This window comes from Pristiophorus japonicus, chromosome 1 (genome assembly GCF_044704955.1).
Source record: "Pristiophorus japonicus isolate sPriJap1 chromosome 1, sPriJap1.hap1, whole genome shotgun sequence".
NCBI classification, from domain to species: domain Eukaryota; kingdom Metazoa; phylum Chordata; class Chondrichthyes; family Pristiophoridae; genus Pristiophorus; species Pristiophorus japonicus.
Window position 1 is genome coordinate 298,837,690 of NC_091977.1, and position 21,167 is coordinate 298,858,856.

General features: G+C 45.0%; 1 protein-coding gene across 1 annotated transcript in view; it reads left to right on the plus strand.

Annotated features, from left to right (window-relative positions):
- fer1l6 (fer-1 like family member 6) overlaps positions 1 to 21,167 on the plus strand; it is a 232,082-nt gene that overhangs the window by 203,345 nt on the left and 7,570 nt on the right. The window contains exons 34-39 of the mRNA XM_070879557.1: positions 1,109 to 1,279; positions 6,538 to 6,692; positions 9,304 to 9,446; positions 12,741 to 12,829; positions 14,697 to 14,795; positions 19,994 to 20,235. Coding sequence (XP_070735658.1) covers positions 1,109 to 1,279; positions 6,538 to 6,692; positions 9,304 to 9,446; positions 12,741 to 12,829; positions 14,697 to 14,795; positions 19,994 to 20,235 — 899 coding nt within the window. The remainder of the gene's footprint in view (positions 1 to 1,108; positions 1,280 to 6,537; positions 6,693 to 9,303; positions 9,447 to 12,740; positions 12,830 to 14,696; positions 14,796 to 19,993; positions 20,236 to 21,167) is intronic.

Below are 21,167 nucleotides of genomic sequence, written 5' to 3' on the forward strand. Positions count from 1 at the left end.
ACCCACACACGGTGAGGAGAATCGCCCTGCGCTTGATCGCTTTATCGTCCCCATCCAGCTCATTGGCCATGAAGTACTGGTTGAGATGCTCAACGAAGGCCTCCCAGTCATCACCCTCTACAAATCTCTCTAAAATACCAACGGCAGCCATGACCACATGAAAGTTCGTAATCTGTTACTCGTCGCCAATTGGTAAGTATGGAAGAACTCCACAAGACTGAGTACTGTGAGTTAAAACTGATGTGACCTTAGTCTCTTTAATACAACTCTAGAGTACCTAAGCAGCATGGGAGACAACCTTTTATGCTCCCTTGCACGAGATGTGCAGGTGACCCTTGGGTCTCTAACAGTTGCGCCCTCTGATGGCAAGTCTTACACATTTACAATGTTTACACCCATAACAGTGTGCACTTACCAGCTTCCGGCTTTGGTGAGATTTCTGTTGACCAAAAAAGGCAGTAATGAGATTCTAAACCTCTTTCAATTGGTAAAAATAATATGATACTGCAGAAGGATACATTGGTTTCAAAGCTGATTGTTAAATCTCAATTTAAAAGTAGACCATGCACCTGCTGTGAATCCAAACATCATGGAAGGCCAGTGCTTGGAGATAATTGTATGGCATATTGGAAATCCTTACAATTAGATCAGTACATCTCAAATCAAATAAATCCCTTTTTAATGTAATGTTGTCACATGGGCAATGCAGTACTGTAGTCCAATGTATCGTCTTCTAATACACAATGCCACAATAGAAAAAGAACTATAATTATTTGACTCCGAAGCCATATGTGGAAGGAACCATAAGTTACGAATATTTGTTTAAGTCGCCTCTTTCACTCTAAATGTAAAACATTCAAAATTTACAACAGGTACTATTTTGTTTACTCTGAAATTAAATCTACTTGCAACAGGATCATTACAAATACCATATTTCACAAAAAAGCCAACGTGAAAGTATATCCTGGTCCCATCGATAAGACTTAATTTTCCAAAATCTGGAGTTCTAGTTGTTTAAGCTTAATACGTTATTGTTCAAATGATTAATTTTTCATTTTCTGACTATTTTCGAGGGTGGAAACCAATAATTCTTTCCTTCACCTGACAGATCCTATGAGATTGAGGCTACATTCCCAATGGAATCTCTGCTGACGATAACAATCTATGACTTTGACTTGATTGGAACAGATGATTTGATTGGAGAAACTAAAATTGATCTGGAGAACCGCTTTTATAGCAAATACAGAGCTACCTGTGGGCTACCGTACAAATACGAGATGTAAGGATGGATTTAGTTATAAATTATTTTTTACACTACAGATTTTAAAACACTTTTACAGAAAAGACAGAGGTGTCTGTGTTATCATACATGCATGGCAGGTACAGGTGCAACGTCCCGAGTCTGGAACTCCGAAAACCGGAATTGTCAAAAAAACAGACATTTTCGTATAGCTGATGGAGTCGTCCGGAATCCAGAATTATTGTCCATTTTTAGGCAAAATCCGCATTCGGTCGAGGATTCCGGATTTCAGACAAGAAAATCAAGTCTGAAATCCGGAATCCTCGACTGAATTCCTGTCGGATTTCAGGTTTTGCCAGATTTTGGACCTCGCCGCTCAAAACCTGATATGGATTCGATCGAGGATTCCAGATTTCAGATTATTGATTTTCTTGTCTGAAATCTGGAAAAACCCCAAAACCGGAATGGAGTCGGTCCCAAGGATTCCAGATTTCGGATGTTGTACCTGTACTAATAAATTTGGTGTAAATGATCTTAGTAGACCACTGATTTGCAGCATATTGGAGTTCCAGGGTGAGGGATCTATATGGAAGGATGCAGATTCAAGCCCCTATTCCTCTGTCTTCAACCGTGCTGCTGTGGGAGAGGAAATTGGAGGGATTGACATCACTGGGCTGCTCATGCTGGCTTTTACAAAGGCCTTGTTGGGCTCAAGAGATGCATGGCTCAGCAAGATCAAGGGGGTCTGCAGGGACAACTGAGAGATTGATATAATTAGAAAAGTTGAAGATTGGCACCGAATGTACGTTTGTTGTAGGCTTTTCATGTCTGAATTACAACAACCTTGCATATGGGTAATATACCGCTAAGACAAAATAATAAAATATCATTACCTTGTCTTTTTCCTGTTATATCATAAAATCATAGAAACTTATAGCATAGAAGGAGGCCATTCGGCCCATTGTGCCCATGCTGGCTCTTTGAAAGAGTAGTCATGCTCAGTCCCACATCCCCGCTTCTTGTCTGTGACCCTGTAAGTTCCTTATCCTCAAGTACTTGTCCAGTGTCCTGTTAAAATTATTTGTGGAATCAGCTTCCACCACCTTTTCAGGTGGAGCTTTCCAGATCCCGACAATTCTCCGAGTGAAAATATTTCTCTCATTTCCCCTCGAGCTCTTTTACCAATGATTTTGAATCTATGCCCTCTAGTTATTGATCCACTTGCCAGATGGAATATTTTTCCCGATTTTCTCTACCAAAACCTCTCATTACCTTGAAAACCTCCATCAGGTCACCTCTTAACCTTCACTGTTCCAAGGAGTACAGTCCCAACTTTTCCAACTGCTCCTCATAACCGAAGTCCCTCATCCCTGATAACATCCTGGTAAATCTCCTCTCTACCCTTCCTAAGGCGTTGACATCTTCCCTGAAGTGTGGTGCCCATAATTGTCCACAATACTCCAGATGAGGCCTAACCAGTAATTTATAAAGTTCGAGCATGATCTCTGCTTTTATATTCTATTCCTCTATTTATAAACCCAAATAATCCATGTGTTGTTTTAACCACCTTATCAACTTGCCCTGCCACCTTTAACCAAGGTCTCTCTGCTCATCTACACTTTTCAAAATCGTGCTATTTGTAATATGCTGTCTTTCCATATTAGTCCTCCCAAAGTGCATCACTTCACACCTCTCCGCATTTAACTCCATCTGCCAAGCTTCTGCCCATTTCACCATCCTGTCTGTCAGCCTGAAGCTTATAACTATCCTCATCATGTTCTACTACTTTGCCAAGTTTTGTATCATCAGCAAACTTTATAATGCTGCTCCCTACGCCCAAGTCTAGGTCATTTATAAAAATTGAAAAGAGTAATGGACCCAAAACTGACACTTGGGGAACACCACTGCAAACCACCTCCCAGTCTGAAAAACATCCATCTACACCACCTTTTACTTCCTGTCACTGAGCCAATTATGTATCCATACTGCCACTTTTCCCTTAACTCCATGGGCTTCCATCTTCTTAATAAGCCTCCTGTGTGGCACTTTGACAAATGCTTTCCAAAAGTCCATATATACAACATCTAATGTGCTACCTTGATCAACCTTTTCTGTTGTATCATAAAATAATTTCATTAAGTAATAAATGACCAAGTAACCAATGTTATTGATGGTGGTTGAGGGATACCAGGAGAACTCCCTTACCAATCTTAAAAAAAACCATAAGATATGAATATTGTGATATGCAGCTGCTATTTAAAAATGGTACTAACTGACATTTGGATTCTGATTTCCATACATTTCAGTTTTTAAAAATAGATTTCATCAGCATACATTAAGTTAAAATTCTATTCAATGCCAGGCCTTCCCCTATTTACTCAGCTCATGTCACAATTTCAACATGAGAACATAAGAACATAAGAACATACATAAGAATTTGGAACAGGAGTCGGCCATCTAGCCCCTCGAGCCTGCTCCGCCACTCAACAAGATCATGGCTGATCTGGCCGTGGACTCAGCTCCACTTACCCGCCCACTCCCCATAACCCTTAATTCCCTTATTGGTTAAAAATCTATCTATCTGTGATTTGAATACATTCAATGAGCTAGCCTCAACTGCTTCCCTGGGCAGAGAATTCCACAGATTCACAACCCTCTGGGAGAAGAAATTCCTTCTCAACTCAGTTTTAAATTGGCTCCCCCGTATTTTGAGGCTGTGCCCCCTAGTTCTAGTCTCCCCGACCAGTGGAAACAACCTCTCTACCTCTATCTTATCTATCCCTTTCATTATTTTAAATGTTTCTATAAGATCACCCCTCATCCTTCTGAACTCCAATGAGTAAAGACCCAGTCTACTCAATCTATCATCATAAGGCAACCCCCTCATCTCTGGAATCAGCCTAGTGAATCGTCTCCAAAGCTAGTATATCCTTCCTTAAGTAAGGTGACCAAAACTGCACGCAGTACTCCAGGTGCGGCCTTACCAATACCCTATACAGTTGCAGCAGGACCTCCCTGCTTTTGTACTCCATCCCTCTCGCTATGAAGGCCAACATTCCATTCGCCTTCCTGATTACCAGCTGCACCTGCAAATTAACTTTTTGGGATTCATGCACAAGGACCCCCAGGTCCCTCTGCACCGCAGCATGTTGTAATTTCTCCCCATTCAAATAATATTCCCTTTTACTGTTTTTTTTTCCAAGGTGGATGACCTCACATTTTCCGACATTGTATTCCATCTGCCAATCCTTAGCCCATTTGCTTAACCTATCTAAATCTCTTTGCAGCCTCTCTGTGTCCTCTACACAACCCGCTTTCCCACTAATCTTTGTGTCATCTGCAAATTTTGTTACACTACACTCTGTCCCCTCTTCCAGATCATCTATGTATATTGTAAACAGTTGTGGTCCCAGCACTGATCCCTGTGGCACACCACTAACCACCAATTTCCAACCCGAAAAGGACCCATTTATCCCGACTCTCTGCTTTCTGTTAGCCAGCCAATTCTCTATCCATGAGAACCTGAGCAGACATTCCATCAACACCCTGTTGACATGATTTACCTGTCATTTGACAACGTTACTTCAATGCAGTGCTGAGGATGTACTGCACCATTGAAGGTTCCATTTTTCAGATGCCACATTAAACTGAGGCCCCGTTTGCCCTCTCAGGTGGATGTAAAAGATCCTACAGCATTATTCAAATGGGAGTTTCTCCCGGTGTCCTGGCCAAAATTTACCCCTTTTTGGCTGTAAAGTGCTGTGGGACATCTTGAGGTCATGAAAGGTGCTATATAAATACAAGTCTTTCTTTCTTTGTGAATTAAAGTGTCCAGTAATGAAATCATCAACTCACCAATTTTATCTGCCATCAAAAAATGTTCTTTCTCTTAATTATTTCTCACAGCAACAGTCTCCTTCTCTGCACAGCTTGGTGTCATCCCCAAACTCAAATACCCAGTTGGAGCTATTATCATTGATAATTATCTGTGTTATTTTTCCTAATTCCCCCGGCCTGACAGCGCCACCCACCCCCCGCCCCCCCCACCATCCCCCAGCCAATTTTCTTTCGTTCCCAGAAGCATCATTCATGCTGGAGTACAGAGTCAGAGGGCCGGCTGCCCTTGGGTACCAGTCTTCATTTGTAAATCTACACTGTGAGCATCAGGAAAATATTTGGCCATGGTGGGAGGCACCATAACCAAGCCCAATCATGTCCTCACCCAATGTCCGCATATACCGCCTTTGAGCGGGGGCCATTGGATAGTGATCAAGAGTGGGAACCGTGGCTGATTTTACCCTCCCTAGCCCAACAGCACATAAGCCAATTGTAGACTCCCTACTCCTGCCTCAGTTCAGATCAGCTACTTTAATAAAGGCCAGGGATTGAAGGTGGGAGCAACAATTGAGATATAAGAACAGGAGTAGGCCATTCAGCCCCTCGAGCCTGTTCTACCATTCAATGCAATCATGGCTGATCTCTGTTACTTGGTCTGTCATGACATCAGTGTCATTTTTAATTTTAAATGTTACTGTAGTCCTCCAATGGGTCATCCTTGCTGAATTTGTGAAATTAGGCATTGTACATTTTTTCCCACCGGGCTTAAACAATTAAAGGAGAGATAGATTAGAAACACCTCAGAACGTTGTCACAAGCTTTTGCTCTGGTTTATTTTGAACCATCAACATCTCCTAATAGATTCAAAAGCTGGCATAATTTAACCAACCGCCAAAAAGATTATTAGAAACATAGAAACATAGAAAATAGGTGCAGGAGTAGGCCATTCGGCCCTTCGAGCCTGCACCGCCATTCAACAAGATCATGGCTGATCACCCACCCCAGCACCTCCTCCCCGCGCCCCCTCCACACACCCCCGACCCCCCCAGCCGCAAGGACCACATCCAACTCCCTCCCGAACACATCCAATAAACTGGCATCAACAACTCTCCGCGGCAGGGAACCCCACAGGCCAACAACTCCCCGAGTGAAGAAGTCTCTCCCAATCCCAGCCCCAAACAGCACCCCCCCCCCGGCCGGCTCCGGACCCACCCAACACCGGGAACACTCACCCCGCACCCAACCCGCCCCGCCCCGTCCCGTCAGAATCCTTCCCAAATGCCGAACACCCCCGGATGTCGAGCCCCCAGCCCCGGCCACCCCGGAGCCACGCCCCCGCGACGCCAACCACACCACATCCACCAACCGCCATCTGCACAGTCAACCCGTCCACCCCACTATTGCTTGCTTCTCGTGCACCTTTTGACTATAATTTGTAACAGAATCTTTTTCAATTGCAGGGAAGGTTACAATGCCTGGCGTGATGCAATGAAACCAACTGAGATCCTGACCAGACTGTGTAAGGACAATGGTTTCCGTGGACCCTACTTTAGGACGGGACTGATTGAGGTGGAAGGCAGAGTCTTCACGGGCAAAACAACCTTTATGGAGGAAGGTGAATATCTACATTTATATTAACAAGAATCTGGAACTGAGAGAGATCAAAATAATATTTGGGGTTGTAACACTTTTTCATGCCAATATTGTAACCAATGGTTTGATAACAGGTTTTGAGATTGATACTGAATCTGGACATCCTTCATCTCACTTTAGGCTGTCATTACTTTTTTTCTGTCCTCACCAAACATGCAGAGCTAATAAACAGAAGCTGGTTTGCACATTAAGGCCTTTGCACACAGAGGGTGACGTGTTCATTAAAAACAAGCAATTGTGATTATTAAACTGATGTAACTGTATAATATGCAGAATGCTGCAGGGCCAGTTATGTATGTTTAGCTTTGGCTCACTGCTAGCATTCTCGCCCCTTGGTCAGAAGGTCGTGGATTCAAACCCCACTCCAGTACATTTTACATATAATCTAGGCTCACACTCCAGTGCAATACTGAGGGAATTCTGCACTGTTGGAGGTGCCGTCATTCAGATGAGATACTAAACCAAGGTCCCGTCTGTCGTCTCAGATAGTAAAAGATCCTATGACATTATTCGAAGAATAGCAGTGGAGTTCTCCTCAGTATCCTGACCAATATTTATCGCTCACCCAACATCAATAAAACCGATCACTTCATCATTTATCTTGTTGCTGTTTCTGGGATCTTGCTGTGTGCAAATTGGCTGCTGCGTTTCCCAACATTACAACAGTGACTACACAACAAAAGTACTGCAGTGGCTGTGAAGCGCTTTGGGACATACTGAGGCACTATATAAATGCAAATTTATTATTTTCTTTTTAAATTTTTGCTAGTTTCTTTGTTCCAGGTGTCATTATGACATATCACCACTTAGCTGAGATGGAAAGGGACTTGTTTCCAGAAGTTCTACCTCTGTTCTGATATGCAAGAGATGTGTGAGAACATGGTCCCAGAGGTGATTTGCCTTCTGATTTCCGCTCTCTCAGTGCGGAGGAACCTGCCTTCTGTTCACTCATGGTTTAACAGCAAGGCTGAGGTCTGATACCTTTCATTGTGAGCAATCATGGCATGAAGGGGCATTATGTCTTTCAGTTGCTTAGACATGGAGCACTGTGATTGATTTGCACAGCTCACAGATATAAAGCTATGGTTTCAGTTGGCAAATATACCAGAATTATTAAATGTAATGACTGGAGTGTTACCAAGTCAACAAAATTAAGGTGGACAATCTTTATTTGTTCCTCTCTCTTTTTCAAATCTTTCTCTGTATACAGTTATATAATATGGTGGAGAGAGAGAAGAAGAGAATCCTGCATAGTGGTGTGATATTGTTCTTAAACAGGACTGCTGTAAGTTAGCACTAGGGTTAACCTCTATACAGGGTACCGATGATCCTCTTTGTACAGGTCACAGATTAACCTGTTGTACAGGGCACTGATTCTCCTTCTAAATAGTGAGCCATTTATTGCCCCACCCCCAAATATCATTTTGAGCCATTCTCTCCTGAAGGCACTGGCTCCTGCTGGAGTAAGCTTCCTTGAGCACCAGCCTTCCTGCAAGTGTCCATTTTTCTGGTGTGTTGCCACCTGATGCTGTCTTTGATGTGAAATTTAATGAAAATTTCTATCCACCATTGTATTCAGTAGTATCATACTTAATCAGCAGAGGACTTTGTAGCATTCAACACTTGATGTTTCAATGCATCAAGACAAAAACTTGTATTGATCTAGTGCCTTTAATATAGGCATCACAGGGCACTTCATGGAGGCATGAGGAAAAAAGAGCAGTTCGGAAAGATGATTAAAAGCTTAGTTACAGAGGTAGGTTTTAAGGAAGATCTTAAAGGAGGAGAGGGAAGTGGAGAGGCAGAGGGGTTCAGGGAGAAATTTTCCAAGAGTGGGAGCTAGGTAGTGGAAGGCACAGCCACTTATGGGGGTGGTGGGGCGGGGGTGTGATGGTGGTGTCGGGGGGGGAGGGTGGATGTACAAGAAGCTGGAGTCACAGGAAATGAGAGTACCAAGTGGGGGGGGGGGCAGGGGCGGAGGGGGTGCTGGGGGAAGAAATAGAGAAGGTTGAGGCCATGGATGGATTTAAACACAAGGATGATCAATTTAATTTGAGGCATTGGAGGACAAGGAATCTATATAGGTCAGCAAGGATGGGCAAGCAAGTCTTTGTGCAGGATAGGAGACAGCAGGATTTTGGATGAGTTGACGTTTACGAAGAATGGAGAATGGGAGGCAGGCTAGGAATTTTCTAGAATAGCTGTACCTAGATGTGACAAAGGTGTGAATGGGGGTTTCACAGACAGATGGACTGAGGCAGTGTTGAAGGTGGATGATGACAAAGGAGAAATTGAAATTAGGTAAGCCCCATGCAGTAGTCTCATCTTCCTAAATTAGAAGTGTATCTGCAAAGACTTATACTGCGACACATGCTACAGAAAACAAATAAACGTGATACTTAAAGTAAACATGACTATGATTATCATTCAATGTTCCTTTGTCCTTATCTATTGCAGCAGTGAAGCTTGTTATTCTCTATTTTTTTCAGAACTTGTGTGTAACTCAACCACCATTAAGTACTTTTCAATATTTCCTTATGATCTGAACTTATTCTATTGTGTATTTAATCTAGATGAAATGGTGACATCACATGAACACCTGGCTTTAAGGGTGTTACATCAGTGGTCCGTGATCGCTGGGACTGGATATAAATTGGTTCCTGAGCACATTGAATCACGATCCCTCTACCACTCTGACAAACTAGGCTTGGAACAGGTGACTTAAATATTAACTGTACAGTGTCCCTGATTACTGATAGCTGAGAGCTTCAACCATTGTGTGATGTGATTTGTGACCTGTTTATATGACCCACCTCCATTATAAGGCAATGCTAGTGCACCAGTCATTTAGCATAATATAGTGAGATATGTGATACATTGGGGGCAAACTTCCCCTGCTCTCGCCTGTCATTAGCACCCGGGTTTTGGGCGGGGGTGGGGGGGAGCTACCGGCTCCCGTGAAATTACGCAGGAGTTAGCGGAGGCACAAAACAGCTAGCATCGTGCCCCTGTTGGTAGTGCTCTGAGCCGGTGCGCCTCAGGCGACATCATCATCGGTGTGCGCGACGGCCCGTTTTTGGCCAGAAATTGGGCAGTGCCCCGTGAGGCTGCCGCAATTGATGTCAGCGCCAGCCCCGCAGGTCGCGAACCAGGCCACATTTCGCTCGCGGGGCAAAACTTAAAGGGGAGGTGCACGCTGCCATTTTGCACTGTCTGCCATTTAACTGTACGGCCTCGGACTCCATTTTTGCGGTATCCATGCCACGATCGTGCAGCCCGGTACTCCGTTCTGGTGCCGGGCTGTGGCCACTGCACCTCACATCCCCAGTGGCCCAGTGGAGGCCCTGCAGAGCTCACAGCTACCCTCCCCTTTAACAGAAGGGGAGGGTCCTTGGAACGTTTCAGCGCTACACAGTGAGGCCGTATAACATTCCAACATTCACCCAGGTAGCGCCCCTGAGCCCGCCCCGAGAGGAAGTGCAGCGCCCGACATTGCGGTCCACTTCTTGTCGGGGGCAGTAAGGCCAATTTCGCTTCCGGGGCGGGACTTCTGCAGCGGGCGCAGATTGTCTGGCCTCAGAAAAGTTACTGCTCCCAATCGGGGCCGTACGCAATTTCGGCCCCATTGACTCTCCAAATATATAACGTAAAATACATCATGAAATATCTGGAGCTAAAGTTTAGCAGCTTTATATCACAGTGTTTTAACTATGGGTAGACACCAAACTGTACTCTGAACTCAACACACAATATTTTGCCAAATACTTGAACTTTGACACTTGAGATTTGGGTTGGCCTGTTCTCTTTATAAAAATATTTTTATAAATGCCAAAATGTCACTCTCTGTATATGGAGGGACTGGATGCACCTTCGAACTTGCACACTCATAAGTTACCCAACAACAACTTGCATTTATACAACGCCTTTAACGTAGTAAACGTCCCAAAGTGCTTCACAGGAGTGCTGTCAAACAAAATTTGACACCATGCCACCTAAGGAGGTATTGTACTTGGTTAACGAGGTAGGTTTTAAGGAGCGTCATAAAGGAAGAAAAAGAGGTCGAGATGGAGAGATTTAGGTGGGGGATTTCCAGAGCTTAGAACCTAGACAGCTGAAGGCATGGCCATTAATAGAGGGGCAAAGGAAATTGGGGATGTGCAAGAGGTAAGAATTGGATGGAACGCATGGTTCTCGAAGGGTTGCAGAGATAGAGAGGGGCAGGGCCATGGAGGGATTTGTACACCAGTATGAGAATTTTAAATTCAAGGCATTACTGGACCAGGAGCCAATGTAATATTAACCCAATACATTCTTCCATTTCATGCTTATGGAAAAGTTCATGCTGTTTGGCTAGAGGCACAATGAAGAAGGTTATTTTTTTTTAATTAAAAAAGTCTATTAATTCGTCACCTAGGGCGTTCAGTGATGCTGGTGGAGTATGTATCTTCATTAAAGTTTGTAAATAAATATGACTCCACGCAGTTTGTTGAGAAAGAATATGCAGCTCTTTGTTGAGTATACACCTATCCAATCTGTATAAACCTACCAGGGAAAGAGTTAGTGGCCTCATGGCGGCAATGAATCCATCTGCTCCTACTCAAGTCCTCAGCTTGTCAGCTTGGCTCAGTGGTAGAATTCTTGCCTCTCAATTTGAAGGTTGTGGGTTCAAGCTCCACTTCAGGAGTTTAACACATAATTGAGGCTAACACTTCAGTGCAGAACTGAGGGAGGGCTGCATTGTCAGAGGTGTGGTCTTTTGGATAAGACATTAAACCAAGGCCAGTTCAGGTGGTCATAACAGATCCCATAGCATTATTTGATGAAGAGCAGGGAGTGTTCCCAGTGTGCCGAACAACATTTATCCCTCAACCAATATCACCAAAAATAGATTATATGGTCACTTACCTTTTTACTTTTTGTGGGACATCGTTTGCGCACAAAGTGGCTGCTACGTTTACTTACAAAATAACAGTGACTATACTTCAAAAGTAATTCATTGGCTGTGTCGTGCTTTGAGACATCCTGAGGACATGAAAGGCATTATCTGAGAGCAAGTTTTTCCTTTCATTTGAAGGCATGACTGGTTGATCAAAACCTGTTCTAAACATAGCACAATTCATAAACTAGACACACACTTTAAAGCTGCACCAATATTACAGTTCTGTAGAGTATAATCCTCAGTAAAGTAAAGTGGAATTGTAAAGGGTAATCTTACGAATTTATGCCTCTAGCTTTGCCCATATTGGAAACATGCCATGATTTTCAAACAATAATAACTTGTATTTATATAGCACCTTTAATGTAGTGAAATGTCCCAAGGCGCTTCACAGGAGTATTATGAGTTAAAAATTTGACACTGAGCTGCATAAGTAAAAAATTAGCGCCAAAAGCTTGGACAAAGAGGTATGTTTTAAGGAGCGTCTTGTCTTGAAGGAGGATAGGGAGGCGGAGAGGTTAAGGCAGGGAGTTCCAGAGTTTGGGGTCGAGGCAACAGAAGGCACGGCTACCAATGGTTGAGCGATTATAATGAAGGATGCTCAAGCGGGCAGAATTAGAGGAGCGTGGACATTTTCTGTCCATTTGTCCACTTTCCCACTTTACAACAGTGACTACACCACAAAAGTATTTCATTGGCTGTAAAGCGCTTTGAGACGTCTGGTGGTCGTGAAAGGCGCTATACAAATCGAAGTCTTTCTTTTTTGAGATAATCACAGGAACTTTCAACTTTGACGGAGGTGCAGAAAGACGGGCGATATTGGATTGGCCGCCCATTATGGAAAGGAAAATGAGATGCAGTGTATAATGGACGGACAATCCCATGTCACTTTGTTTAGGTTGTCCTTTCCTGTTGTTGAAACTGAGCCATTCTCAGTAATCACTAATGAGCCCACCATTTAATTCCCTAATAGTGTGTCTTAATGTAACTATTTCTTTCATATCATGTAGAATTTTATTGAGGCAAATGGCTGGTTCTTCAATATCATGTTTTTTCTTCTGATACTTCCTGCAGGGCCGTGTTCAGATGTGGGTGGACATGTTTCCAATGGATATGCCGCCTCCTGGGCCTTCTGTTGATATATCAACTCGCAAGCCCAAAGGGTAAAAGAACAATTCTAATTGAACCACAAGTAGAATGATACAGCTTTGCAAGAGCACTGCAGTGTTGGAGGGCTGTAATTTATTCTTTAAAATGATATTAAACTTTAATCATCCAGCTATCTCTTTCGTTAAATTGCTCACTTTCATCATTACTGTGAATACTTCTTTGCTGCTTCTTATCCCTCCCTTCAGAGCACATGCTGCTCATTTATTTCTCTGACCTAAATTGATAGGGTGTAGTTTGGATTACTAAAAATACATCAAATCAAGTTACCTGTAAATTGAAAAAAATCCACTGACTTTTGAAAACTAAATGTTCCAAAGTCTACTTCTGAAATCTCTTGTACCACTCCTCAGCTGAGACCTAGACCAGTTTTAGAATTGAGGACGTAGAATTTTTAAAAGTTTTTTTTTACTCTCAATTTCTTCTGGCAGTCCCTACTTAATGGTAGATGGTGTGAAAACCGATACTCCCAGCAATGACGAGTACAAATATGTCACCAAAACATATAAATTACCTACTAATTAGAATGGGAAGTTTGAACCACGATGAGAGCACTGGTTACAGAAATCAGTAAAGTTATAACCATATGCTGTGAAGTGGGCTGAAAGCTGTCAATGATACATCTTAATCCTGATCATAAATTACAAAGTTTTGCTTTCTGGTGTCATCAGAATTCCTTATTCCTTGAAGTCTTGTAACTCCCTCCCAAGTGTCTATTATTGCTTACTCTCTGGCACTGTTCTCTAATGGTTTCTCTCCTACACATCAGAACATAGACACTGCATTGCCTCCAACAGCTTCTCCTCATTCCCGTAGAATCAAACAAGCTGTACCTAAGGGCTCCATCCATGGCCACTTGCATGTCATCCTTTACATGCTATTCCTTGGAGACAGCGTCTTGAAGCATGGGTCAGCTGATGACATTCTCTGCAGCTGCCAATCTCATATTAAGATCTGAATGAACCAAACCTTCCTCCAGATAAATGCTGGGACAATTGAAGCCCTACTCTTCAGCTCCTGCAAACACCTAGATGTCTCTGGCCTCCACTTCATCAACCTCCCTACCTGCCACCCCAGACTAGGCTCAGAGGTGAGGAACCCTGGTTTCTGCTCCACCCTGAGCTCAGCTTTCTTTTATTTTGGAAAAATCGCCCATCTTCTCCACTTTCCCTCTTGCTGACTGTTGCAGGAACTCTAACCTATGTCTTTGTCACCCCAAGGCTCAATTTCTCTAGTGCTTCCTTTGCTGACTTCCTTGCTTCCACCTTCCATAAATGCCATAGCTTGTGTTCTCAACCAAACTAAGACCTATGTCCACATCACCCCTTTCCTTGCCATGCTCAATTCCCATTTGAATTGGCCTTACAGTTCTCATTCTCAACTTCATATCAGTCCGTGGTTTCGACCTCAACATTCTCCTCTGGCCATATGTTCCCTCATGCACCCTCAGCTTTATGAACAGAGGTGTACTTCTTATTATCTATGCCCTGTGGTGCACCATTGGTAGCTGCTCCTTCAGGTCCCCACCCCCTGGAACTCCATCTCTCAGCACCTCTCCCTCGTCATCTCTCCCCATGTTCAGAAACCTCCTAAAGTCTCTTCTCTTTGGACACTTTTAGCCCCTTTCTTCCCTTATTCCCTCCTTCTTGGTGTCCACGAGATGTCCACTGCCCTGTAAAGCTCTGTGAGGCAGATCTCTGTATATGAGGAGTTCTATAAAAATGTAAGTTGTTGTACATTTTATTTAGATTAGAATATAGTGTGTGAGGAGACCAGATTGCCTCCAATTTAGTGTATACATGAAGTGTCATGCCTTAAATGTCTGTGACATCGTCTTTGATAGATTATTGTATTTGATTGCAGGTATGAACTAAGAATAATTATCTGGAATGCCGAAGACGTTGTATTAGAAGATGTGAATTTTATTACAGGTCAAAAATCAAGTGACATCTATATCAAGGGGTAAGAGTTTCATGTAATTAAAATTTACTTTTTAAATTAGAGAAGTGTCTTCTTGGAAACTAGGATTAGAACATATTTACAATCTTACTGAAATCTTATAAAATAAAATAAATTTAAATGTTGAATTAGTTGTTACACAAAATCAGGAACTCACTGTGTGAGGAATCAAAGGTACAAAACTTCTGCCTTACTCCATTGCACACTTAATTAGAACAAAAGTCTGCTCTGCCATTAAATTGTCTTATGCTCACATACTCCTACTTTGGAAAAAATACATATTTTTTTACATTAACAATTAAACAGTGAATTTAGAAATCCCAGAGTGCACAAGAAACTAAATTGCATCTGTTCAATGAATAAACAGTCCGTCCACAGATATGGGTTACATCCTTACTTCTGCGTCTTCCTCTTCTGCTTCCTCCTCGTCTGCTTCCTCCTCGTCTGCGTCTTCCTTGTCTGTGTCTTCCTTGTCTGTGTCTTCCTCGTCTGCTTCCTCCTCGTCTGCGTCTTCCTTGTCTGTGTCTTCCTTGTCTGTGTCTTCCTCGTCTGCTTCCTCCTTGTCTGCGTCTTCCTTGTCTGTGTCTTCCTCGTCTGCTTCCTCCTCGTCTGCATCTTCCTTGTCTGTGTCTTCCTCGTCTGCGTCTTCCTCGTCTGCTTCCTCCTCGTCTGCGTCTTCCTTGTCTGTGTCTTCCTTGTCTGTGTCTTCCTCGTCTGTGTCTTCCTTGTCTGTGTCTTCCTTGTCTGCGTCTTCCTCGTCTGCTTCCTCCTCGTCTGCGTCTTCCTTGTCTGTGTCTTCCTTGTCTGCGTCTTCCTCGTCTGCTTCCTCCTCGTCTGCTTCCTCCTCGTCTGTGTCTTCCTTGTCTGCGTCTTCCTCATCTGCTTCCTCCTCGTCTTCTTCCTCCTCGTCTGCTTCCTCCTCTTCTGCTTCCTCCTCATCTGCTTCCTCCTCGTCTGCTTCCTCCTCATCTGTGTCTTCCTTGTCTGTGTCTTCCTCGTCTGCGTCTTCCTCGTCTGCTTCCTCCTCTTCTGCTTCCTCCTCGTCTGCTTCCTCCTCGTCTTCTTCCTCCTCGTCTGCTTCCTCCTCGTCTGCTTCCTCCTCGTCTGCTTCCTCCTCATCTGTGACTTCCTTGTCTGTGTCTTCCTTGTCTGTGTCTTCCTTGTCTGCTTCCTCCTCGTCTTCTTCCTCCTCGTCTTCTTCCTCCTCGTCTACTTCCTCCTCTTCTGCTTCCTCCTCGTCTGCTTCCTCCTCGTCTGCTTCCTCCTCATCTGTGTCTTCCTTGTCTGCATCTTCCTCTTCTGCTTCTTTCTTGTCCACTTCCTCCTCGTCTTCTTCCTCTTCGTCTGCTTCCTCCTCGTCTGCTTCCTCCTCGTCTGCTTCCTCCTCTTCTGCATCTTCCTCGCCTGCGTCTTCCTCTTCTGAGTCTTAATCTTCCCTCTGCGAGCGGATGCTGTAAATCTGAAATAAAAGCATAAAATGCTGGAAATAGTCAGCAGGCTAGGCAGCGCCTCGACCTGAGTCCTGAACTCTGTTTCTCTTTCCATGGATGTTGCCTGATCTGCTGAGTATTTCCAGCATTTGATGCTTTAAGTTCAGCCTTCTCAGAGGCCTTCCTTTACCATCTTGCTCAGAAAGCTTGAACAGGTTGGGCCTATACATTGGAGTTTAGAAGAATGAGAGGTGATCTTATTGAAATATGTAAGATACTCGATGGGGTAGATGCTGAGAGGATGTTTCCACTCATGGGGGAATCTAGAACTAGGGAACATAGTTTAAGAATAAGGAGTCATTTAGAACTGAGATGAGGAGGAATTTTTTCTCTCGGAGGGTTGTAAATCTGTCGAATTCTCTACCCCAGAGACTTGTGGAGGCTGGGTCATTGAATATATTTAAGGCAGAGATAGATTTTTGAACGATAAAGGCATAAAGGGTTATGGGGAGCGGGCAGGGAAGTGGAGCTGAGTCCATGATCAGATCAGCCATGATTTTATTGAATGGCGGAGCAGGCTTGAGGGGCCAAATGGCCTACTCCTGCTCCTATTTTTTATGTATTATCCGAGATCTTGCAAGCGTCCAGCAGCATTCCCTGCACATTTAAATAAACTTTTAGCATGTATTGCACCAAGTTACTAGTTCAATAAAACCCCCAAATCCATTCCGAAAGCTTAAATGCAAACTTACCTGAAAGGTGTGTGCGTGCCTTTAAGAGGTGCTGACAGCTTCTCTGTCAGGCTGCTGCACACTCGCTTTTCAGAGGGAGCTTAGGATCCAGTGCTAAACTCAGTATTAAGGTCCAAATTCCCAGTCACGCTCTCCATCTTCGCATCTTCAGGGCCGGAGCTGCTATCGACAGTGCTTAGGCCCTCACGAAAATGGCGGCTGCCGAGTCCCGCGCCAGAGAAGGGCGTTAGAGTGACGGCCGCCATTTTTCGCCAGGATGGTGGTAAGGTAGGGCATTTCTAGTTCTTCATATCTGCAAGTGTTGTTTTTCTTTAGATTTATGCTAGTTGTTATTTTCAGCTCTGGTTTTAGTCAGGTTTTTTTTTTAAGTTTTTGCCCGAATGTTTTGGCTACCACATTTTTAGTTGCTACAATTAGAAAAAAGGCATTCAATGATAGCTCATCTTTTTCTGTGTTATTTTGGGAATAGGGAAATGGATGAAAGGAGGAATGCTAGGCAAGGTCATAGTGCATCAGAGATGGTCTACTTTTACTCATATACCCTTACCCACAAAGTCAAATTTACAGGTTGAGGCCACATTAACCTTGGAAGATCAGGGGTTGACTGCCTTTGCACGCGAGGTTTCACTGGGGAGGCAGTGACGGAACTGTGCCTTTCCAGGGGCTAGAAATGACCTCTTGCCCCAATTGGGGGCAGTAACCTGCGTCCAGCCCGGAAGTCCCGCCTCCGACGAGGAATTGGCCCATATGCCCCTCAAAGGAAGGACGCTCCCGGAGTGGTAGCGCGGCAATGAGTTCAGCCAGCACCACGCAGAGCAGGCCAACGCTACGCGGAGCATAACATTAAAGGGGAGTACCGCTGCACACTCTATAGGCTCTTTGGTGGCTGCCACTGGGCAACCAGGGACGCAATCGACTGGGACAGCAGAGCGACACCCAAAAGAGTGCTGGGCTGCATGATGGCAGCCCAGTCGAGGCCGACCCAAGGGGTCCCCGACAGCGGATGACTGGCAGCTTTACGACACGCAATTTCCCAGGAGGCGGATGCACTCTCCTCCCCCGGGTGAAAATGCCATTGTGCCCCCCGGGGGCGCTAATAGGGCTATAAAAAGGGGCAATTTCGCCCCCTGCCCCCGACTCTTAACTTCTGGACAACTTCCATCATATCGATGGCAATGACATGGGTTGTTAAGGTCAGCACATCCCTGAACCTTTAGGTGTCTGGTTCATTCCAAGATGTCACAGGAAGCCTCAGCAGCAGCAGAAAATCAGCAATTTACTGATGTATCAAGCAGGGGACTGGTGTTGTTTGACGGGGCAAACAACTCCATCACTTCCCACGTGGGTGCGCAATTTTACTTGAGACATCAGGTGCCAGATTTTGACTATTGGGTGGCCTGCCAGTAGAGCACGGCAGCTGGCTGTCTGATGGGAGCCTGGCCTGTTTTCAGGGCTGAGCCTCATTTCCATGCACTTGGCAGGCTGCGGGCACTTCCGGGAAGCTTGCCGGCTCCAATCTGGCAGAATATTGGGCGGCTCCAGGCCATCACGGCCTGGAGAAAATGGTCGGTCGGGGGTGTCTGCCTGTGCTGGTTGGGGGGATGGGTGAAGCAGTGGCCCAGGTTATTTTGTACAGCCCAGCATACCTGCTGCTCCTGGCCCCACACAAATAAATCAAGACTTACCTTTGGTCTCCTCTTCGGAAGTCCATGACGCACATTCCACCCAGTTTAGTTCTAAAGTGGCAATCAGGGTCCCAGCTATGTCATAGGGCACCAATTTGCATATTAAAAGGGACTACTGCCCGAGCCAGGCCGATGCTTTGACCCCTTTGAAGGGGGCAGGAGCCGAAACACTGGCCGAAACAGGGCGGTGAGTCATTTCCAGGCTCTGCCGCCCCACTTAAGCCAGTGGGCCCAAGTTAAAATCTCACCTCATAATGTCCAAAGTCCAGGACATCACTGACTATGCAGTTGTATGGGGGCTCCTACACACAATCCAGTGTTTTGGGTTAACCTTTTCTATATCCTGTAGAAATCGTCAAGGTAGTCAAAATATTTCAAATTTATTCATAAAAACTTTGGACAGTAGGGGGCCAAAATTGCCCCTTCCAATAGGCCTCTGACTGCTGGAAAATGGCGGCCACGGGGCGGTGCGGAATGACCATCGACCCTTCGTGGAGGGGCCGCTATTTTAGAAATTGCCCTTCCTCAGGAGTGGAGTGGTGTCCGGGACCGCTGCGTCCAGTTTCCCGCCGCGGTGTGCATGCACCGACCCCTTACCGTCTGGCGGTGACCCCCTTGCAAAATTGCCCTCGCTAATTGCCCCTTACCCAAAATTGCTCCACCGGAGTGGCACCACTGCATGCCGGTACCCCCGACAGCTTTTACACTCTGTGTGAAATGGCGGCATAGCTGCCCTTAAAGGGGAGGGCGCACTGCTGGGGCTGACATGTTATTTTTTTTTGTCGGCCGACTGCTAGGTTGGCCCGACAATTATGCCCCCGGGTTTGGCCGGGCCACCAACAGGCAGCCTGGCACCCCCTCTTGAGTGTCGGACTGCTAGCCCAGCCGAAACCCTCCCTGGCGGCCCAGTGGACCGAACTAAAATGAATGCAGAGTTCACAGCGGCTCTCCCCTTTAACTGAAGGGGAGAGACGTCGTGACGCACCAGCGCGATGCCGTCATCAGCTGCGGACACTCCATCCCGCCCCCACTTCCCCCTCACTAGTGAGGTTCACTCCGCTCCGCTCCCACTTCCACCCCCATGATGATCCACTTCCGCTCCGCTGGGAAAAAAACCCTGAGGAGCTGAGTTTCGCCCAATAGCTGCCGCATCCATTGCGCCGGCCAGATCACTTCAAAAACGGTAGGTGCACCCTGCTTCCGGCGGAGGGCAATTTCTACCCCTAGGTATCCCATTGGATATGGACAAGATGCAGGAGCCTTATTCTCTCTAGCAGTGTATACTTGTCTCGGGTGCAAAATACTTTCAACATTTCGAACACTCTTTATTCTAGCTGGCTGAAGGGGAAAGAAGACGATAAGGAAGAAACCGATGTGCATTACAACTCGTTGACTGGGGAGGGAAACTTCAATTGGCGTTTCCTTTTTCCTTTCAACTACATACCTGCGGAGAAACAGATGGTTATAAGGAAAAGGGAGTCTATTTTCTCTTTAGACAAGACCGAACGCAAAGTTCCCACAGTCCTTGTACTTCAAGTCTGGGATTTTGAGAGGCTTTCTTCTGATGATTTCCTAGGTAAGCCAGGAATTTGGAATGCTTCCCATTTTTCGTGCAGAAGGTAGAAGAAAGAATTTGGGAGCTCGTTGTGTTGAAGTATTGTCCTTTCATATTGGAAACCTGATTTCAAATCTAACTTGTGGCAATCAACAGACATAAAAAGAAAAGTTTCGATCTTCTGCTTTTGAGAAATTGGGAGCACCTTCAGCATGGTGATACTTCTCTTTGCCCACCTTCAGCATGGTGATACTTCTCTCTGCCCACCTTCAGCATGGTGATACTTCTTTCTGCCCACCTTCAGCATGGTGATACTTCTCTCTGCCCACCTTCAGCATGGTGATACTTCTCTCTGCCCACCTTCAGCATGGTGATACTTCTCTCTGCCCACCTTCAGCATGGTGATACTTCTCTCTGCCCACCTTCAGCATGGTGATACGTCCACCTGTCACAAAGATTCATTCTTGACAGCGGCTGTTTTTTTTTAGCTTCACTGTCATCTTAAATCTATTTTTGAAATCCCTCTGGATTAGGAGCAGTAATTGATCATGCTGGGCTCCGATCGCCTGGAACAGTGAAGTTCTGCGGTTTTTGCACATGCCTAGCAACCCAGATGTGGTGAGCTGAAAACCCACCATGGCACGTTGTGAAATTAAATTTGATAAATCTGGTGGCAACTGAAAAAATTGACCATGAAAGCTGCCATTTTGTTGTCAAAACTCAACTGGTCCAATAATGTCCTTTAGGGAAGGGAACCTGTCGAACCTTAGTCGGTCTGGCCCACATATAACTCCAGTCGCACACTACGTGATTGGTTCTTTATGCCCCCAGGGCAATTGGGGATGGGCAATAAATACTGTTTTGCTAGCATTGCCCACATCCCAAGAGCAAGTACATTAAAAAAAATTGATTACATAAGTTTTTGGGGAATTAAAATTTTAAATGACCGGTGA